Raw genomic sequence first — 20422 nt, 5'->3', positions numbered from 1 at the left:
TTCACCCAACCAGGCCATGCGATAAATTTCAATCTCTAGTTTGTCAAAAGCATTGTGCAGTGTGAAGGACCGATCAGCGGATGGTAAGGTCATATGGAGGAAGTCTAAGGAGACCAAAGCCGATACTGTTGGAAGACAGAGTTCAGTGGTGGGTCATCGGCTGACTTTAGCAACAGTCAGCCTTGTATCAGCAGGCATTGGGAGCAAGTGTGGTCCAGCATGTTCAAGTTCATGACAGTCTTTCAGTGAGGCCAGCAGTGATCCCTATTGTTGGGGATTCAGGTCCCCATGGAGCAGATGGGTATTGTCCATGTGGGGGTGCCGTATCCTGTCATTGTTGTTGGTTTTGCGGAGGAGGAGTCAGAGCTTGTTGATCATAGCCTGATTGATGAACAGGTGGGTGCCGGCGGTGCGGGCATTTCCTTGTCCAATGATTCACATCACCACAAATGAAACAGCCAGCTTTGCTCCCGTGACTTCCTCGTCCACGCCCACCTTCCCGTCTCAGACCTCCCCCCAGCCATGCGTCTCGGCCCTGCCTTATGGGCAGGCCGTAATGTTGAGGTGTGGCTTGGAGCCGCGGTGTGGGTGTGATCAGCCGTGGTGGAGCCTGTTGAGAGACACTGATTGACATTTGATTAGATCTCCCAAGTTTCTCTTTTTTGCATGCAAAACTGGAGGCTCTCTTAGCCTCTTGTATTTGTGAATTCAAAAAGTTGTTCTGTAGCTTGGATGTTTTCTCAGTCTCTTCCTCGGCTCTCATTCGAGATTGTTGCACATAATATAGGAAATGAGTTCGCCAATTCACGTCATCTGAAGTGGGGAGAGAGTGGGAGAGTTAGTCATCATTTTCTGCACATCAGACGGACAACCCCCCAGCACTGCTTGCCTGAACAAAGCTTGATTCAATGGATGACTATTGGGGTCCTGTCCTGTGACAGTCACCCAAGCATCCATATAATTAACCAAACACGTCATTGGGTGTACCTCAGATAGCAATTCAAACGCCAATTGTTGTGAAGGACCCAATGTTGTTGGATAGATGGAACTCAGCGCGTCTGATTTTCTATCATTCAACCTAGTCAATTTGCAAGAGGCTATTCCCTCTAATAGGTCCATAATCTCTTTGGGTAAATACTTACCGGTACTCTTAAGCCAGTCTATTGCCCACAACTGTATGTCATAGTCAATTTTAGGCATATCCAGCAATATTTGCCTCGTCAATTCAGTCTCCTTAGTTACAAAAGTGGTCGCATCCCAAACACTCATGCTTTCATTATCCTGTTTAATTTGCATACATTTATCTACATTTTTACCAATTGTTTATGAACCAGCCTGGGCAGATCAGGGGGAAGCTTGGCACACAAGGGATTCAGGTGGGGGCCAGTCAAATGGCCAGTATGCCTTACCCCCCTTCCTGTAGGTTTGTGCTTACAGACTTGCCTGTGGAGCCTACACAATGATTAAAGTGCCCCTCTGTTAAGACGTTTATAATTTTTTTTTTTTTAATTCACTCAATATCTTTAACCCTCACAACAGTGTCTGCGATTGTGATGAATATAGACACATATTCGTGTGTGTGGTGAGCTCAGGTCTCTCTGCCTGCAGATTGACCATCCGCTCCAATTTCTTCTGCCTTGTCTATGTACAAGTGACCACTCGGCGCTTGTAGTGAGGTCATAATTTTAGCGCTCGTCACCTCATGCGGTGAAGGAGGCATCCTCGCTGCCTTGTTTATCATAACTTTGTCGAGTTACTTTGGTTATATATATTTTTTTTCCAATGTCGAAGGCAGTGGTCAAACTGCCCATGAAATGCAATATATAGAAGAACCTCTACTTGTCAACTTGACCCTCTCTTTTCCCCTCGCATATCAACCACATCATATTATCATCTTAGAAACATCCACCGGCTCCGCTCTTTTCTCACTCCTCACATTCAAAGCCATCCATAAACTAGCCCCTCCATACCTATCTGACCTCATCCACATTCCTACACTTGTCCGCTCTTTTCGTTCCTACTCCTCTCTCCTTCTCTCTGCCTCCCCTGCTCGTCTCGTCACCATGGGAAACAGAGCCTTCAGTCGATCTCCTCCCCAGCTCTGGAACACACTCCCCGCTGACCTTCGTAATACAGACTCATTAACACATTTTAAATTCCGCCTCAAAACACATCTGTTTGGACAAGCCTATTCACTCGTACCATAAAGCCATTATTCTTTTCTGTTGTTGTATTTTTTTTCTTATTTTATTTGATGTTGATGATGATCTTAACATTGTATTCGTGATTTTAACTGCTTGTTGTAAGGTGTCCTTGAGTTCATAGGAAGACCCCCACAAATAAAATTATTATTATTATAATAATATTATTATTATAGCTCAAATTGAATACTTAGTTTTTTCTTTTTATATTTCAAACTATTGTCTTATTCTTACAATTTATTCTTAAGACCTTGTTTTCTCGCTTTACTTACCCCTCTGCGCAGTGCATTCGCCCTTTTCTCTCTCTGCGCAATGGATTCGCCTTCCTTTCTTTCCTACTTACCACCAGAATATTTTAACCGTTTCTTGCCTTCAGGCGTTCCGTCCATCTTACAGTTCACCATGTTTTTATCATACTCACCGTCCAATATACTCCCTTATGGACCGGGTGACGTCACATAATTCTCCAATTGTAACAATGGAGCTGTCCCTAACTTGCCCTAAATATACAGCTGTTTACTCAGACCGCGATCTCCAGTCGTCAGTCCTACAATTTATCAGCATCCAGAATAATAAAAATTACCTGGACCTGCCTCAGCAATTAACCACTAATTTTTTAATTGCCTACGAACTCAGTATGGTCTTTGCTCGTCAGCTACTAGCCAAACCTACGACTCAGCGGTTCTACCTAATTTAAACCGCCTACGTGGTGCCTCAATAACTGTGCCAATTCAGTTATCTACGACTCAGTGGCAAAGTTTGGACGGTATATTGTTTTGAATATACCTCACACCTATACTTTAATTCCTTTTTCCTGTACAGTACTTCATTTTTCCATTGTCACATATTTCATACAACTCATTATCAATTTGTTATTTGCCACCTACAAGACCCAATCACTATACTTGGTTCAACACATTCAGGTTCAGAGCAGTTTGATTTGATCGGTCCTTATTGGACATAAGCCGAATCTTGACACTTTGCCCGTAATAACAGGAACAGGTGTGTCTTACCTGGTTATAGTGGAGCGCTCCTTGGTTACTGCCTGAGTCTGAAGGTCCTGAAACCGGTGTCGGTCTTTTTTCAGAGAGATCCTGTTCTTGACGCCATTTGTTGAGGAATGGGAGCTGCCAATTTGCTCTTGGCCCTTCCTTGGTTACAGATTCTTTCATCTCTCTATAAGGTGGAAGAAGACCCAACACCACGTAGTCTTTTCTTCAGTTTATCACAACGCAACACGAATCGATTCGGGCTCCTGTGAGTCTCAGATTTCATCAGGAAGCCCCGAAGAAACACATTCATGAGATTATATAGAGACAATATGATAATGAGAGGCGGGGAGGTACGCCTCTCATGCAAATCCCGAAACAAAGAAAGTAACATGTCATCTGACCCGGTGTGGCAGGAGGAAGCCAGGAGCGGTGAGGTGAGACCAGACCACCACTACCCCCCCATTTGGTGCGATGGCAGGAACACAGATACCGGAGATAACAGCTCCTCTAAAACATGTCCCGTGGAGGGGGGCCCCAGAAGTGGTGGGGGTCGAGGGCACTAAAGTTGATTGTAATAACATTGAGCAGGAAATACCTTCTGGTCACAGATCTTGAGATTAGGGTTCCTCTTTGAGGGCACTTGAGAGCCTTCAGGGACTTTTATGAGGTGGTGGAGGCAAGAAAACCCTTGGGGGGCTGTTAATTAACCAAAGGGAAATGGGCTCTAAACTTCACAGTACATTCTTTGTTTTAACTACTTCAGCAGATTCTCAGGAGAGAGACTAGTGTCAATAGTTCTCATACCAAGATGAAATTCAACAATGTTCTACTACTACTTCTAGCGGAATAATTCCTTAACACATTGTACTCGTGATTTTAACTGCTTGTTGTAAGGTGTCCTTGAGTTTCTAGAAAGGCACCCACAAATAAAATGTATTATTATTATTATCATAAAGTCGGTGAGCGCAGAGGAGAAGGTTTTGGACTACCATCTCTTGCAGCTCCCCGTCTTTCAGCGGTGGGCTTTACTGTTGTCGGCTCACTCCTACAACATCAAGCATCGCAAATCAAATTCTCATTGATGCGCAGATGGACTTTCAAGGTTCCCACTCTAAACTCTCAAAAGCTGAATCGAACACAGTAGAAATCTTTCACTCCAGGGACATTAGAGCGCCAATAACTGGATCCAGAGTGAAAAAGGCTCCACATGCTGAACATGCTTTACCGCAGTGATAGATGCGGTCATGAATGGGCGGTCAGTAGATGATAACTCTAACCTAAAACTTTACCACGATAGAAGGTGGAAGCTTACCGTCCAGTCTGGGTGTCTGCTGTGTGGAAGGAGGATCATCATTCCACTGTAAGGGCACAGTAAAATGCTAGAGCACCTTCATGCAGGACACAGTGGAATCGTGAAAATAAAGAGATAGTAAGAAGTTCCTTTGGGTGGCTACGGCGAAACGAAGAGGTCGAACATATGGAAATGAGTTGTTCATCATGTCCTCAAACTTGCAACAATCCTGGAGCCGCACCACTTAAACTATGGGATTTTCCTCAGGAGCCTTGGTGTTGTATTCATATTAATTTTGAGGTGAAATCTTGAGTAGATTTGGTGCACCTGTCCAAATTGTTTCCGATAATGGCCTCCGACTGGTGTCAAAACAAATGTCAGATTTTCTTCAAGCCGTTGGGGTACACCTGCCAGCCTGGGTTTCAATAGAGAACTACAGAAGAACTTGGATATGTCTTTTCTCTCTCACTTCCTCATGTACACTCACCACAAACAGATACTCGCTGAGACTCAGAAACAGAGTATTATTTGCAGTCATACATTTTCAACTACTGTATTACCTCAACTATGATGATATGAGGCAGCCGTGACACAAAAGCAAGCGTGTTGTGAATACATGAAAAACTGTGAAAAAGTAATATGAAAGCATATTCATGAAAATCCCTTCACTATCAATTCATCCACAACACTATGACATCAAATTTAAAAATGAATAAATAAATGAACTAAAATGTATTTTAGGGTCTAAATATGATCAAACACACTAACTAAAGTACAACTAAATTTCATAGCCAAATTTCAAAATTAAAATTAAAAAAAATCTCAACAAATTTACAACTCACAATATTTTCAACACAACAAACACAAACATTTCTTTCATTGAGGAACCTTGCAAGATGCTGCATAGAATTCAGTCATCCTTGGAGCATGAAGTGAAGCCTAATCAGATGAGAAACCAAAGCTTCATTGATGAGTGTGTTGGTGCATTGCAACACACTCATGGTTCTTCACCTGATATTTCCATGAAAAGCGTCGGCAACAATTTGAGCAGGCAAAGGGTTTCTCACCAGTGTGTGTTCTGATATGATTTAATAAGATTCCCTTCTGAGAGAATCTTTTACCACAGACTGAGCAAGCAAAAGTTTTCTCCCCCATGTGGGTACTTGTGTGTCTTTTTAAGCTCCCCTGACGAGAGAATCTTTTACCACAGACTGAGCAGGCAAAAAGTTGCTCACCAGTGTGTTTTTGTGTGAATTATTAAGTTTTCCTTATGTGAGAATCTTTGACCACAAACTGAGCAAGCAAAATGCTTTTCACCAGTGTGGGTTCTTGTGTGACCTTTTAAGGCTCCCTTCTGAGTAAATCTTTGACCACAAACTGAGCAAGCAAAGGGTTTCTCACCAGTGTGTGTTCTGATGTGCTTTGTTATGGTTCCCTTCTGAGAGAATCTTTTATCACAGAATGAGCAAGCAAAAGGCTTCTCACCAGTGTGGGTTCTTGTGTGAATTCTTAAGCTTTCCTTACGTGAGAATCTTTGACCACAGATTGAGCAGAAAATAGGTTGATCACCAGTATGGGTTTTATGTGGTTTGATAACGGTCCCTTCTGACAGAATCTCTGGCCACAAACTGAGCAGACCACCAGTGTGGGTTCTGATGTGCTTTCTTAAGGTTCCCTTCAAAGAGAATCTTTTGTCACAAAGTGAGCAGCCAAAAGATTTCTCACCAGTGTGCGTCTTTAGGTGTGCTGTCAAATATCCCTTCAAGGAATATCGTCGACCACAGATTGAACAAGCAAAAGGTTTCTCACCAGTGTGTGCACATGTGTGCCTTCTTAGCTCCATCTTCCGAAAGAATGTTAGACCACAAACTGAGCAGACAAAATGTCTATGACGTTTTAAGTGACCCATTTGAGAGAATCTTTGGTCACAAACTAGGCAGGCAAAGGGTTCCTCGCCAGTGTGGCAAATCATATGCCTCTTCAAACTGCTCACTGAAACACAAGTTTTCCCACATTCAGAACATTTCCAGCCTTTGTCAGTTTCACATGCTTGTGATCCTCCATCACCTTCTGATGTCATGTATGGACACGAGCTATTGCCTGGAGGCCCCACCTCTTTGCTCGCTTCACTTTGACCCTCATTTTCACGTTTTAAAGGCCCATCAGTCAATGGCAGCTTAGAGATATTCTGCTCTTCTTTCTCCTCTTTGATGTAGGGAGACTTTTTTTCATCCTCCTTGTTATGGACATGCTTGTCCTCCTCTTTGATGTGACTGTGCTCTTCTTCGTCCTTTTGATTAATAAGAGGCTCGGGCTCCTCCTTTTCTTGAATGCAGGGGTACACTTCATCCTCCAATTCCTCTTTAATGTGGGGGGACACTGACTCCCGCAGCTCAGGACAAATATCTTCACTGACATCTTGAAGACACAAGAAGATAAAGAAAAAAGGTTTGGCAAAGTCAATTCTCATAGTGTAACTGTAGATGGCAGACATTGTTTAGATTTATACGTGTGGTCAATTATAATTTAAGGGTAGTACAATAAAAAGGTAATAAGGCTCGTAACATTTATTAGTCAGCTGGCGTGACCAAATCTGGCCACATTTAGGCAAAAACAAATGTTCATGAAATACCATGGACAAAACATTATCCCTCCCTCCATTCATATTCTAATACGCCTGGCCTCACAGGTTTTGCGGCGGTGTTTGAGTGTATCCTAGCTGACTTCGGGCTGTAGCCCTGAACTGGTATCGGCCAATCGCAGGGCACACATAGACGAACAACCATCCGTAATGTGGGAGGAAACCGGAATACCCACGCAGGACATGTAAATTACACACAAGAAGGCTGGCGCGGGAATCGAACCCTGCACCTCTGTATTGTGAGGCAGACGTGTTAACCAGTCGCCCACCGTAACCCCACAAAATGTGATCAAAATACAAATGTGTTTCGTGAAAATTTGGCCGACTATCAGACGTGAAATTGACGTTTGTGTGTTTTTTAGGGTTTTAACTACAGGCATCAATAATTTGGGACCCAGTTGTGGTGAAGCCAATTTCACCATCCTCCCGAGTGGTGCTGTGGGGCGTGGTGTTAGGATACCTAAGAGGCTGTCCACTTGTGACACTACACAGTGGTCTCCATCACCTTCTGATATGTGTTGATATGAGCTGCTGCGTGGAGGCCCCGCTCCTCGCCCCGCTTCACTTTGGTCTTCGTCTTCACTTTTTAAAGAGACATCAGTTGATGACAACTTGCAGATATACCCCTCCTCCTCCTCTTTGATATGAGTATGCCCTCCGTCCTCTTTTTTAATGATAGGGGGCTCTGGATCCTCCTTTTCTTGAATGCAGGGGCGCTCTTCATCCTCCACTTCCTCCTTAAAGTGGGAGGACTCTGGCTCCTGCTGTCCAGGACCAACATCTTCACGGATGCCTTCAAAACACATGAAGATTAACACAAAACATTCGGTCATGTCAATTCTCATGTTGGAAATTGGAATTTGCACCTGGTTGTTTGTACTCCTGCTCGAGGTTGATTGCTGCTTAAAGCTATTCCAATATATGGTTAAAAAAATGTTCAATGTTTTTCCTGCGTTCAAAATTGCATGGCGGCCACCCACAGCCAGGCTGATTGAGATCACTTAACATCGCGTAGAGCTCGAGCTGTACTGATTGAGTGATGGCTGTCCTTCTGTGGCAGCGCATTTTCACTGCAGCTGCAAAGCTGGGCCACTATGAAAGTGCTACATCAACAGCAGTACAAGATTGAAATTTTATTTTTTTATTCCTTTTTCCATTTAGCCTCAAAAACACATGAGCCACTTGACAACAGGTAATAGAATCTTCAAAAGAACTAAAAAATTGATAGGGTCCAGTCAAGGGATGCCAGAGGAGGAGTTAAGTGTTCCCTCTGACGAGTACAGTCAAGAGGCGAGCAGGAGCATTCTGGACCAACTGGAGGATTGGTTGACTCCGAAGTAAAGTGCATGACAGTCATCCGGACGAGATGTGACGAAGCCGTGCTGCCTCAGATGAAAGATGCTGGAGTTCACAACAGGTTCTTAAATCTAAAAACTTGGAGCACATCACTCAAAGAGTAGGCAGGTCAATGTCTCTTGCCAAATTCTTGACCTACATTGACAAAGAAATCATCACATTCTTTAACAAGCTTCCTTTTCTCACTCATAATCGAATTGTCTTGATCAACAATATTTGTTAGAATGTCTCGATGATGGCAATTTTATTTCATTACAAACCCTCTCTAAACACTCCATGTATCCTTTTTCTTTTGGTGGGGGGGTCTTAACCTCTTGCCAAACATGATTCAAAAGCTCCACTGCTTCTGCTTCTGTTTCACTTCGGCGTCTGTCTTTCCATTTTTTATATTATCTTATCATCCATTTCAAATGTTGGGGGGGAAGAGTCGGCCTTTTTCTTCCTCCGCATGTTCATTAATTTTGGATGATGAGGATGTTGGTTATCCAAATACAGGCTGGAGACGATGAATAGTAACTTTGAATGTTTTACTTTTCTTTTCTGCAGTTTACTCATCGATTTGGGCTCTGAGAGTTTCAGATTTCGTCAGGAAGTGTAGAAAACATTCAGTCACCAGAATATATACAGATAATATGATAATGAGAGGCGGGCAGTTACGGCTCCATGCAAATCCCGGATACAAAGAAATTAACGGGTCAAATTTCTTAACGAGTTAATTTTGTGGCTGGAAAAAGTTGGTGAGGTTAGAACAGACCACCACTGCCCCGATTGTCTTCGGTCTAAGCTTTGATGTGATGGCAGCAACACAGATGCTTGCGATAACAGTTCCTCTTTTGATGTTAAACATGTCCTATGGAGGGGTCCTAAAAGTGGTGGGGTTGAGGGAGCACTAAAGGTGATTGTAATCACAGTGAGCAGGAAATACCTTCAATGGCATTCAACATTCTTTGTTTCAAGTGTTTGAACAGAACCAACAACAGAGAGGGGCGAAAAAAAAATCACATTATGGAATAGATTCCTTAACACTAATGATGCAAAAACTGGTAAATGGTCACTTACATCACAAACGAATAATCAACTTTTTAACCTCATTTATTCCCATAAATTTTATTGTTGGGATTTTATGATTGCCTTTTTCGACTGAGCCAGTAGAAGGAAATATAGCTCTACTTTGGTTTCATAGTGAGTGACGTGGTCGGCCCTATAAAAAGGGACACGCATTTTCTTTTTCTCCTGTTCAATAAAACACGCCGATACATGGCTGATGGAAACACCTCGCTCAACTTGTCATTGTTGGATGAAAGGCAGAAGGATGCCAATCTGCACGTGCTGTGAAGCGACTTTGCTAACAATTATCAATCAATGTTACACTCTCCTTAGTTAATCAGCTCGGTTTGAAGATTAGGGGTTGAAACTCAAACTGAGCATCATTATTTCGGCAGTCTTCATGTGATTATTCAATTTCAACAAATCAATGTTTATAGCGCCCCAAACAAAAATCACCATGCTATGGTATTTTGGATTTAATTCAGAAATCATTTTACCCCGCGTAGTCAAAAACACCTTTTTTCGCTTTTAAATCATTTATAATACCGGTAGTCATGTTCCATCAAACAGTGAACAAAAGTTGTCAAACCACTGCAATGTAATCTGACTCTACATTTCTTTCTGAAACAACTATTCTACTTGCGGAAAAAAACAAAAATAAAAAAATCCCTCGGGAAACCGTGGGGGGATCTTGCTGAGATTTCAGGTTGTCTAGTTTTGCTGATTATGCTGATAAAAAGTGCCTAAATCTTTCATTTTTCAAAATATTGTATGCTGTAAATTGACGCGTTATGCTTAAATTAAACAAGTCACAAAAGGATTGGATGACGAAATCTTTTCATGATACTTGTCGGAATAGTAGAGCTGGCAACAGTGTCTAACCAGCAGCCATTTTGGATACATTTTTGGTATTTAGAGATATCATGATCACATTCTTAAAACGTACCTGAGCAAAAGGGTGAATTCAGAATTGTGTATCAAAGTCGTTGCCCGTCGCATTAATCAGCGACCAGGAAAGAGCTCACTTTCAAAAAAGGTTGGGAGCGAAAGAACGAGAAGTGCCCGAACCTGCTCTGGTCGAGCCAACTCCGATCTTCTCGAAAACAGTCCTCTTTTCCTGCGAAGAAATCATCCTCGTCACCTGCCGCCCTCCTGCACATTTTCACACGATTCATGACAACACCATACACTCTCACAACTTTTGTAACTCTGCTGGGTGACGAAACGGGTCTCTATGTCAAGCGGTTAGGAAGCTAGGCGAAGGAAGCTCAACGTTCAAAAAATAAAGTTTGAGCGAATTATTTTATAGCACAGTAAGAAATGATGGACGTACCGCATCGAGGCTTCAGTGCGTTCAGTTGTAATTACGAAGAGGGAATGAGATTTTCACGGGTGCATTTTTACAATGAAATGCGTGTCGGTAGTTTCTTCTGCGGATATACAGGCCGCATCAACGACATACGGCAACACCTTTCGGACAAACCTCACCGCAAGACTAACCGGTCAAGGACACAAATACACCTGCCTGTAATATGGGGTTTTTCGTCATTTTTGCTTCATTTTGTTTGTGTGTATATGTGTGTGTTGACATCAAATTAGTTTATAATGTTTTGCCGTAGATTTTGTTAATTTTTTTCCGACAGTTTTTTCTATCACATTTTTGTTTTACTGTTTATAGTTCTATGGATGATGTTTGCTCCATGCCCAGCATTTTGTATACAGCGGTGGTTTTTGATAGTGCTTCATAAATACAGTTGAGTCGAGTTGAGTAGATTTTCCGCCAAAACTTTCTCGACACACCCGCCTCAACACGCAGCACTGCATTCCCCCCCTAAGTTTTCTCAAATACAGCCAAGCCTTACGATCTCCATCACTACTTTTCTAGAGTAAAGCACCTAAATCGTCTTCTCCCTATTAAATCGTCGCCATGTACGTTGGAGCTTCTCACTGAAATCAAAGCCATCACTTTGTTTCGTGACTTCCTGTTTCCAGATATGGTCATCTGCATATCCTCATCTTTGACGTTCTTTCCTTTATCTAAAAAAATCAGTCAAAATTTGGCAAGGTGTGCAGTGTTGAAATGTTTTTTCTATTTATTTAACTTTATTTATTCGGGAAAGTCCATTGAGAGACCATATTTTCATTTGGAGTGGCGATCTGGCAGAGTACAAGCAGAGCAAAACAAGGAAATAAGATTGCAGAAATCCAAACCAAATTGACGTCTGAAGTTCGAGGTGTAGAGGATGAACAGGAACGGAGCCAAGTCAGTCCCCTGCGGCGCCCCAGTGCTGCAGAGAAGCCTGTCCGACTCACAGCTCTGTACCCTCACGTACTGCGGCCTGTTTGTGAGGTAGCCTGTAATGATCTGAGGTGGTGGTGGTGGTAAGAAGCCTAAGAGAATCATGTCAATAGTTACATGACACATTCCATTAAAAAATGATGTTCGTTGTATTTAGGATCACAGATGCATTTATTTTAATTACTGTAGTGCTTTTCAGGCTTCAAAAATATTGGGGGCGACACGGGAGTCGACCGGCTTCGGCCGTCCTGTGAGGGGATTGCATGTTCTTCCCCGTTGTCTTGCACACGTCAAATTCAAGGCCTTGGGGGCCGGGATGTATTGCTCCAATGATTTAGCACACGTGTGCATTGTCAACACGTCCATCGGTAGTAATGAATCGGTGTATCTGGGAAAACCAGATCTTAAAGTAGCAAAATACACCTCTTTGTTGATTGATTGCACTTGTATGGCAAATATGGGCGCATACCTATCGGCTCTTCAGCACAGACCTGACGTTACGATCTTGCTGGTCCGCTCATTAAACACAGAGATTGTTGTGTTACAGTTTGTACACTTTTTTCTTTCTCTTGCTCTCTCTGCCCCTGTTCAATAAACACCTCATCGTGTCATTCTTGGGATACACTGTGAAGAAACCCTGCTAACAGAGGCAAAACGTGTTAAGGTTGTTTGTCACTCCCATCAGTGCTTTACTGTAAAACTGACACGGAGAGCAAATATCCGATCATATTTTTGTAATGGTCCTCGTCTGATTGTCATGTTTTTGATCCTCCAATTTTTTGTGATTCACACAGAACCATCCTGTCGGACTTCATTCGGTGGAGTCGTGTTGTACATGTAAACGTAGTTATATTCAGAAAAAGATTATAGGAAAAGAGTGTTAAAATCATCCATGACATTTTGATATTGAAGTGATATCATGTCTCCATGGGCGGCCCGGTAGTCCAGTGGTTAGCACGTCGGCTTCACAGTGCAGGGGTACCGGGTTTGATTCCAGCTCCGGCCTCCCTGTGTGGAGTTTGCATGTTCTCCCCGGGCCTGCGTGGGTTTTCTCCGGGTGCTCCGGTTTCCTCACACATACCAAAAACATGCGTGGCAGGCTGATTGAACAATCTAAATTGTCCCTAGGTGTGAGTGTGAGTGCAAATGGTTGTTCGTTTCTGTGTGCCCTGCGATTGGCTGGCAACCGATTCAGGATGTCCCCTGCCTACTGCCCGAAGACAGCTGGGATAGGCTCCGGCACCCCTCGCGACCCTAGTGAGGATCAAGCGGCTCGGAAGATCAATGAATGAATGAATCATGTCTCCATTCGGTGAGCTGTTTTCTACATCTGAATCACTGCCATCCAAAAGTATCAGCAGAAGGTACATTCCATTCACTTTGGACGTCGTGGGCGCACTGGCCGAAGTGACAACTTGGAACGCAGCAACATCCACACAACGTCAATTTAGCTGAAGAAAAAATAGAGAGATTAAGACATAACACACCAATTTTTTACGTGACAAGGGTCTTACCCAACCACTTCTGACGACAAGGGGACAGTTGAACAGCACTGTTCACTAAACATCGCACACGCTCCATTGGCTTCAGCCAAGAGTACATCGGTTGCTTTGGGGTCCCGGAACACCATCAGAGGGGTGACTGTCAATTGGTTTGCTTCTGATAGCCAATAAGGTTTCCTTAGTATAAATTGCAAGCTTCTGGACACTCTAGTGGAGGCACCTGATTCTGTCAACACATTTTATTCGTGGTAATCCAAATAAAATAGGATCCCCACGGCGCAGGAACCCGGTTAACCAATTTGTACACCACGTGGAACTCCAATTGCCCCAATGGAGGTGAAAATCTCAAATATCCTCTGCTGTGGGTGGAAGCATAGTCATTGGTAAAAGCAGCTTCTCAATTATTTTGCGTTCAACGATAACGATAACCCCCCGACCACCAATTGTTGTTGTTTTAAAAAAAACTCTCCGCCGCAATAATCTTCATTTGCCTATAAAATTGTTATAAGTACACAAGCCGAGTTAATTTTGGATCCCGAAGCGTAGACGTCAACATGGTCTCCGTAGCAAAAAATGTTTTAATACCAAAATCGCACCAACAAGAGTAACAAAAGCGAAAAAAGTAACAAAAGATGCTGGTCAAAACGGACCATGGCGTACAATAAGGAGTAACAAAAAGTGCTTGCCGAAACTGCACGGATAGAAACCAAGAACCGAGAAAAAACAATGTGACAAAGCACATGCAAGCCAAAAGCCAAATCACAAAATGAAAACCATACTGACAAGATCAAATAGTACAGAGAATATCGAAAGCGAAAAACAACAATGTCTATAGCCAAATGGTCTATGAGCATGGAAACAGCAAGGCATAAACAATACTCGACAACAGGTGCACAGCAGAGGAGTCCTTAAATACAGAGTCTTATAATCATAGATTGGCAGCAGGTGTGCACCAGAACTCCGCTCATGCCACCTGCTGGCCAGACCGAACAGAACCGTGACATATGTATGTTACACAGGCAGCACATTTGACAATAAAGTCGTACTTGATACCGGATAGTACAACCCATCGCGAAGAATAACTATATTAGCATTGTTTGTTAGACCGCAACAGAAAAGATCCTAGACACATCAATACGTCATCAGGCGCCGACAGGTATGGCAACCTCGGTCACACGCTCCCTAGTATTATCCCTGTTTTTGTCATTTTCGCTAGTTTTTGGCGACCCTGAACGGCCTACTTACACGACGGAAAAGTTGCTGCGCATTGGGGAGTCTACGCTCGGTCTTTTTGCACCAGCACAAGAAAATCAACAAGGGTTTTCGGAGCTAATCGCGAGCGCAGCGGCTGCGCTGTACGGAGCATGGAAACGCCGCCGGAGGAGGGGGAAGCGAGCCGACGTGCTCGTCAAGCTCCGGCAGCGCGGATTTCGAACCCCGCTCCCATCGATCCATCTTGCTAATCTACGAACTCTGCCAAACAAGATGGATGAACTTCTTTTCCTCACAAAGACCAACAAAACCTTTGTACATTCTGCTGGGCTCTGCTTCACTGAAACCTGGCTCAGTGACCGCCTCCCGGATTCCACGCTATATCCGGCTTTTGCCTTCTCCGAGCCGACCGCGACACGGAGCTATCAGGGAATTCGAAAGGTGGTGGGATTTGCTTCTACATCAACAAAGAATGGTGCACTGATGTCACGAAGCTCGTTGCACACTGCAGCCCGGACCTGGAGTCGCTGTCTTTAAACTGCAAGCCATTCTATTCGCCACGTGACTTCACCTCCTTTTTACTAGTCGGTGTTTACATTGCGCCACAAGCTAATGCTAACACGGCGATACAAACGCTAGCCGGACAAGTCAACAAACTCGAACTAAAATACCCAGAGTTACCCCTGATCATTTTGGGCGATTTTAATAGAGCACATCTTTACCGCGAACTTCCCAGATATAAGCAGCACATTGACTGTTTCACCAGAGAAGGCAACATTCTAGACCACTGCTATACAACAATCAAAAATGCATACCGATTGGTCGCCCGTGCAGCATTGGGTCTTTCTGACCACAATTTAATCCACTTAATACCTACATACAGACAGAAACTCAAATGTGCTACACTGGTTGTTAAGACTGTGAAAAAATGGACAGATGAAGCAAAGCTAGCTCTACAAGAATGCTTAGACTGCACTGATTGGGGCGTATTTGAAACTTTAACAGGCACACTGGATGAATACACAGACACTGTAACATCATACATCAGTTCCTGTGAGGACATGTGTGTACTAGGGATGTGAATCTCAGCACTGAGGACGATTCGATACACATCACGATCCACTGCCAGCGATGCAATACTTAAACGATACACGGAATTTTCCGGCGATACGATGCGATACGTTTCACCGTCGTCACGATGCGATACGATGCGATACACATTAAGTTCAAATCAATGCGATCCGATACGATACAATGCAATTTGTTGCGATATTGTGCAATTAAACATGATGCAAATAAGCAAAGAAAAAAAGCTTTTAAAAAGATGGAATTCAGTATGGTATTACAAAAAGGATACCACTTTATTCCTTATAAACAGTAGAACGTGTAAAACAACTTATTTAAGCCCTTTCACAATTGGGTTTTGTGCAAAGAAAATGTAAACAATTTGGCACCTGAGACTCACAGCTGTTGCTATAGTGTAAACACAAACAGACTATTCTCACTGAGTGTCTTATATGAAATATAATAATGATATATATATGTATATGAATCTATAGCGCAAGATGTCCACCCATCCACTGTAAGTGCAACTCTTTGCGCACTGTTCAGCGACACAGTAATCTCACTTCTCACTTTGTTGTACACATCGGGAATATGTTTGTAAGTGAACACAGACCTGTCTGGTATTTTATACCTGGGTTCCAAAACATGCACGAGCTGTCTGAAACCCTCGTTGTCCACCACGCTAATGCTGGAGGTCTTTGCATATGAAATAAGCAGTGGCCTTAGTTATAGCCATTGCGCGGTCACAGTGAGTTGCAAGGGGACTCCCAAAATAAGAGGCAATTTTTTTCTGATCCTGACCTGGTTTACCAAGAGTTTCTCCGGTGTCCGACGAGGAACTGGGCGGGGAAGCGGGAGGGAAACTTGTCGGTGATCTGGTGCCATCGGTTTAAGTGGGTCTGCATATTTGTGGTGCTGCCGTTGTATGGCTTCTTAGTGCGACATTCCTTGCAAATTACGAAGGTTTTATCAAGCTTTCCGTCTTTCTTTTCGAAGCCGTAGTATTTCCAAACATAAGATTTGAATGTTGCGGCTGCATTAAATATAGTAGTTTCCTTGCTGCTGCGTGCGCTAACTTCCATAATGTTTCGCTCGTTGTGTACTGGACTGTATGTGACGCACGGCTACCGTCCGTATTCAACACCAAACGCAAAGCAATGATGGTGCATTCATTGCGCCTAGGAAAGGGCAGATATGTGACGTTTAACATGAATAAAACGGCGATTGAATCGGATTTTACCGATACCCATCAATGCATCGTGATGAATCGCGATTTCACCGATACCCATCAATGCATCGTGATGAATCGCGATTTCACCCGTCAATCGCGTCGTACCCAGTGAATGAGCCGATGCACTCGGATCGCGGACGTGCGCATCGATGTATCGATTAATATCGATTTTTTTCCACACCCTTAGTGTGTACCAGCGAAGTCCTTCGGCTCCTTCAACAATAACAAGCCATGGTTTACTCCCAAACTCAGGCAACACTGGAAAGAAAAATTGGCCGCATTTAGAAGTGGAGATCGGGCACTGTACAAACACGCCCAAAACCAATTGACAAAGGAAATTAACATCGCTAAGAGAAGCTATGCAGAGAGGCTGAAAAACCAGTTCTCTGCTAATGACTCTGCATCTGTATGGAATGGCCTGAAAGCAATCACTAACTATAGAATAACACCCCCCAAACAGTGAACAGAAAGGGGTCTTGCTAATGAACAAAACATGTTTTTTTGCCGATTTGAAAAGGACACCCCCATTTCCCACACACCCACCTCTACCAGAAACCCCTCTACATACCCCCCACCCTCTTTTCCTCCACTACAGATCCACGAACAGGACGTGAGACGGCTCTTCAAGCAGCAGAAGATCAAGAAAGCTGCGGGGCCCGACAAAGTGTCCCCCTCCTGCCTGAAAGTCTGCGCTGACCAGCTGGCTCCGGTCTTCGCACAAATCTTCAACAGATCCCTGGAGCTGTGTGAGGTCCCATCCTGCTTCAAACAGTCTACCATCATCCCAGTTCCCAAGAAATCGGCAACATCGGAACTGAACGACTATAGGCCTGTTGCCCTGACGTCTGTGGTCATGAAGTCCTTTGAACGCCTTGTGCTGAACCACCTAAAGAACGTCACCGGACCTCTGCTGGACCCTCTCCACTTTGCCTAACGGGCAAACAGGTCTGTGGAAGACGCAGTCAACATAGGTCTGCACTACATCCTCAAGCACCTCGACAGCACAGGGACATACGCAAGGATTCTGTTTGTGGATTTCAGCTCTGCGTTCAACACCATCATCCCGGAACTCCTCACCCCCAAACTACTCCACCTCGGTGTGTCCCCTACGATCTGCCAGTGGATCCTCAGCTTCCTGACGGGACGGACACAACAGGTGAGACTGGGAGCAACAACATCATCAATACGCACCACCAGCACTTGAGCCCCACAGGGATGTGTCCTCTCTCCATTGCTCTTTTCCCTCCACACAAACGATTGCACCTCAACAGATCCACCTGTCAAACTCATAAAGTTCGCAGATGAAACTACGGTTATCGGTCTCATCAAAGACGGCGACGAGTCTGCGTACCGCCAACAAGTGGAGCAGCTGGAGCAATGGTGCAGCCGACACAACCTCGGGCTGAACACGCTCAAGACTGTAGAGATGATCGTGGACTTCAGGAAACATCCTTCTCCACAGTTGGCCCTCACACTACCCAACTGCACTGTGTCAACCGTCGAGACCTTCAAGTTCCTGGGAATCACAGTCTCCCAGGACTTGAAGTAGGAAGTCAACACCATCTCCATCCTGAAAAGGGCCCGGCCGAGGATGTACTTCATTGAGGCTCCTGAGGAAGCATAGCCTGCCACAGGAGGTGCTCCGACAGTTCTACATGGCAGTCATTGAATCAATCCTGTGTTCTTCCATCACGGTTTGGTTTGGGGCCGCCACAAAAAAGGACAAAATCCGACTTCAACAGACAGTTAGGACGGCGAAAAAATCATTGGCACCGCCCTACCCACTCTTGAGGACTTGCACACTGCAAGAATCAAGACAAGGGCACGGAAAATCCTCCTGGATCCCCCGCACCCTGTCCACCACCTTTTCCATCTACTCCCCTCAGGCAGACGCTACAGATCCATGCGCAACAAATCCAGTAGACACTTAAAACAGCTTCTTCCCTCTAGCCATTAACTCCTTAAACCAGGCATGTCCAAAGTCCGGCCCGTGGTCGAATTTCATCCGGCCCTCGGCCCCTGTCATAAAATCAGTGCCGTCTGGCCCGCAGGTTGGGCACAATGGAACACGTGTTGCATTGACTGAGGTCTCGTAGACTGGTGAGTGATGTTTCATAGAGTACTGCTTCCCTCTAGTGGCTAAATTAGTAATAGCATTCACCAAAAGAGTAATAGCATTTAGACACTAGAGGGCATCACTCACGAGTTAACAAGACATCACTCCGTGTTTATATTGACTGATATGTCATATTTCAAATGATCCTTGCAGTTGTGGATATGTGTATTGCTTGTTCATTTCCCTGTTGTTCGAGTCAAAGGTTTTGTGACTATTGAAAAGTCATGGTGATACATTTTATGTTTCAAATCAATCAATTTTCACTCAGGAGACTTCTGTTTAAGAAAAAGTCAAGTGAATAAGCAGTTGCATTTGATATACCTGTTTCAAATGAACCAAAAGAAATTCTTAAGATTGTTGATATTAAAATAAAAATGGAAATGTGAAACAGACTGGCTTACTAAAATTTGTTGAACAATATTGTTGTTCAATGTAAAGAATGTCAGCCAAGGTTGGCATTTTACCCGACATTTTACCACATAAAATCTGGCCCCCTTGGCAAAAAGTTTGGACATCCCTGCCTTAAACAGTCACTGACGTAGTCACTCTTCTTGTACTACAAATACTGCTACTGGTCACTCTAAAATGGTTAACTGATTTTACGATGATACTAATGCAGCGTGTTATACTGGAAAAAAAAATTCCTTGCGTGTTCTACATACTTGGCCAATAAAGATGATTTGATTCTGATTCTGACAACACCAAACAAAAGATAAGCGAACAAAAAATATATATATTTGAAAACATTTTCGATCAAATTAATGCATGATTCAAACTATTCCACAATTCTGAAAAATACAATTAAATAAATCAATCAACAATAATAAATTCGAATTCAGTATGGCATCATTAACTCAGGAGCACAAAACATAAAACACTTTGACCCCGCCCCCCAAAAAAGAAAGAGAATCAAAGATTTTGTGCTATTTTTTTTTAATGATCGTCTAGATCATGGATGTCAAGCTCGAAGCCCCGGGGCCAGATCCGGCCCGCCACATCATTTTATGTGGTTCACGAAAGCAAATTACGCGCATCAACTTCCATGACCTTTTCTAAACTAAACCTTGTACAGAAATGTCAAATTTTCATGAATAACAAATAATGTTGAGATTTTGTGATCATTTTGTCACCTGGTTAACACTCACTCAAACAATAATTGAACAAACTATTATAGTTAATTTGACTGATTTCAAAACTGGTGGTTCATCAAGTTGTTGTCATTAATACGTGATTTTATTACTGTCAAGTCAAGTCAACTTTATTTATAGAGCACTTTCAAACAGCCATCGCTGCATACAAAGTGCTGTACATGGAGCAATTTAACATGCACAATACACAGTAAGACAAATCGGTAATAAAGGTGGTAAAAAGCACCAAACAGTAAAACCAAGAACAAATCTAAGTCTTGCTGAGTCGAATGCCAAAGAATACAAGTGAGTCTTGAGGAAGGTTTTGAAGATGGGCAGCGA

The 20422-nt window shown here is 43.5% G+C and overlaps 1 protein-coding gene and 1 long non-coding RNA gene across 5 annotated transcripts; one reads left to right on the top strand and one right to left on the bottom strand.

The window, feature by feature from the left end:
• Positions 1–4988: 4988 nt before the first annotated feature.
• On the bottom strand, positions 4989–11024 carry LOC127604170 (gastrula zinc finger protein XlCGF57.1-like). 4 transcript variants are annotated; one of them, XM_052071146.1, is made up of 5 exons: positions 10862–11024; positions 10597–10680; positions 7586–7918; positions 6155–6902; positions 4989–5914 (listed from the first exon to the last, which is right to left on the bottom strand). In XM_052071146.1, exons 2-5 carry the CDS (start codon positions 10658–10660, stop codon positions 5716–5718), a joined length of 1344 nt encoding a protein of 447 aa, XP_051927106.1. In that variant the 5' UTR covers positions 10661–10680; positions 10862–11024; the 3' UTR covers positions 4989–5715. The 4 variants fall into 4 exon arrangements, with proteins under 4 accessions (XP_051927106.1, XP_051927104.1, XP_051927105.1 ...); XM_052071144.1 differs by having other exon boundaries at positions 4989–6902; XM_052071145.1 differs by having other exon boundaries at positions 4989–6902; positions 7631–7918.
• A 4017-nt stretch (positions 11025–15041) lies between these two features.
• On the top strand, positions 15042–18032 carry LOC127604339 (uncharacterized). Its single transcript, XR_007963273.1, has 3 exons — positions 15042–15102; positions 17433–17808; positions 17879–18032. It is a non-coding gene; the product is annotated as an uncharacterized LOC127604339 (long non-coding RNA).
• Positions 18033–20422: the final 2390 nt, after the last annotated feature.

Source organism: Hippocampus zosterae, chromosome 7, assembly GCF_025434085.1.
Source record: "Hippocampus zosterae strain Florida chromosome 7, ASM2543408v3, whole genome shotgun sequence".
Classification (NCBI taxonomy): Eukaryota; Metazoa; Chordata; class Actinopteri; order Syngnathiformes; family Syngnathidae; genus Hippocampus; species Hippocampus zosterae.
Note: the sequence above shows the minus strand (reverse complement) of the source record. Positions and strands in the feature narration are given on the sequence as shown.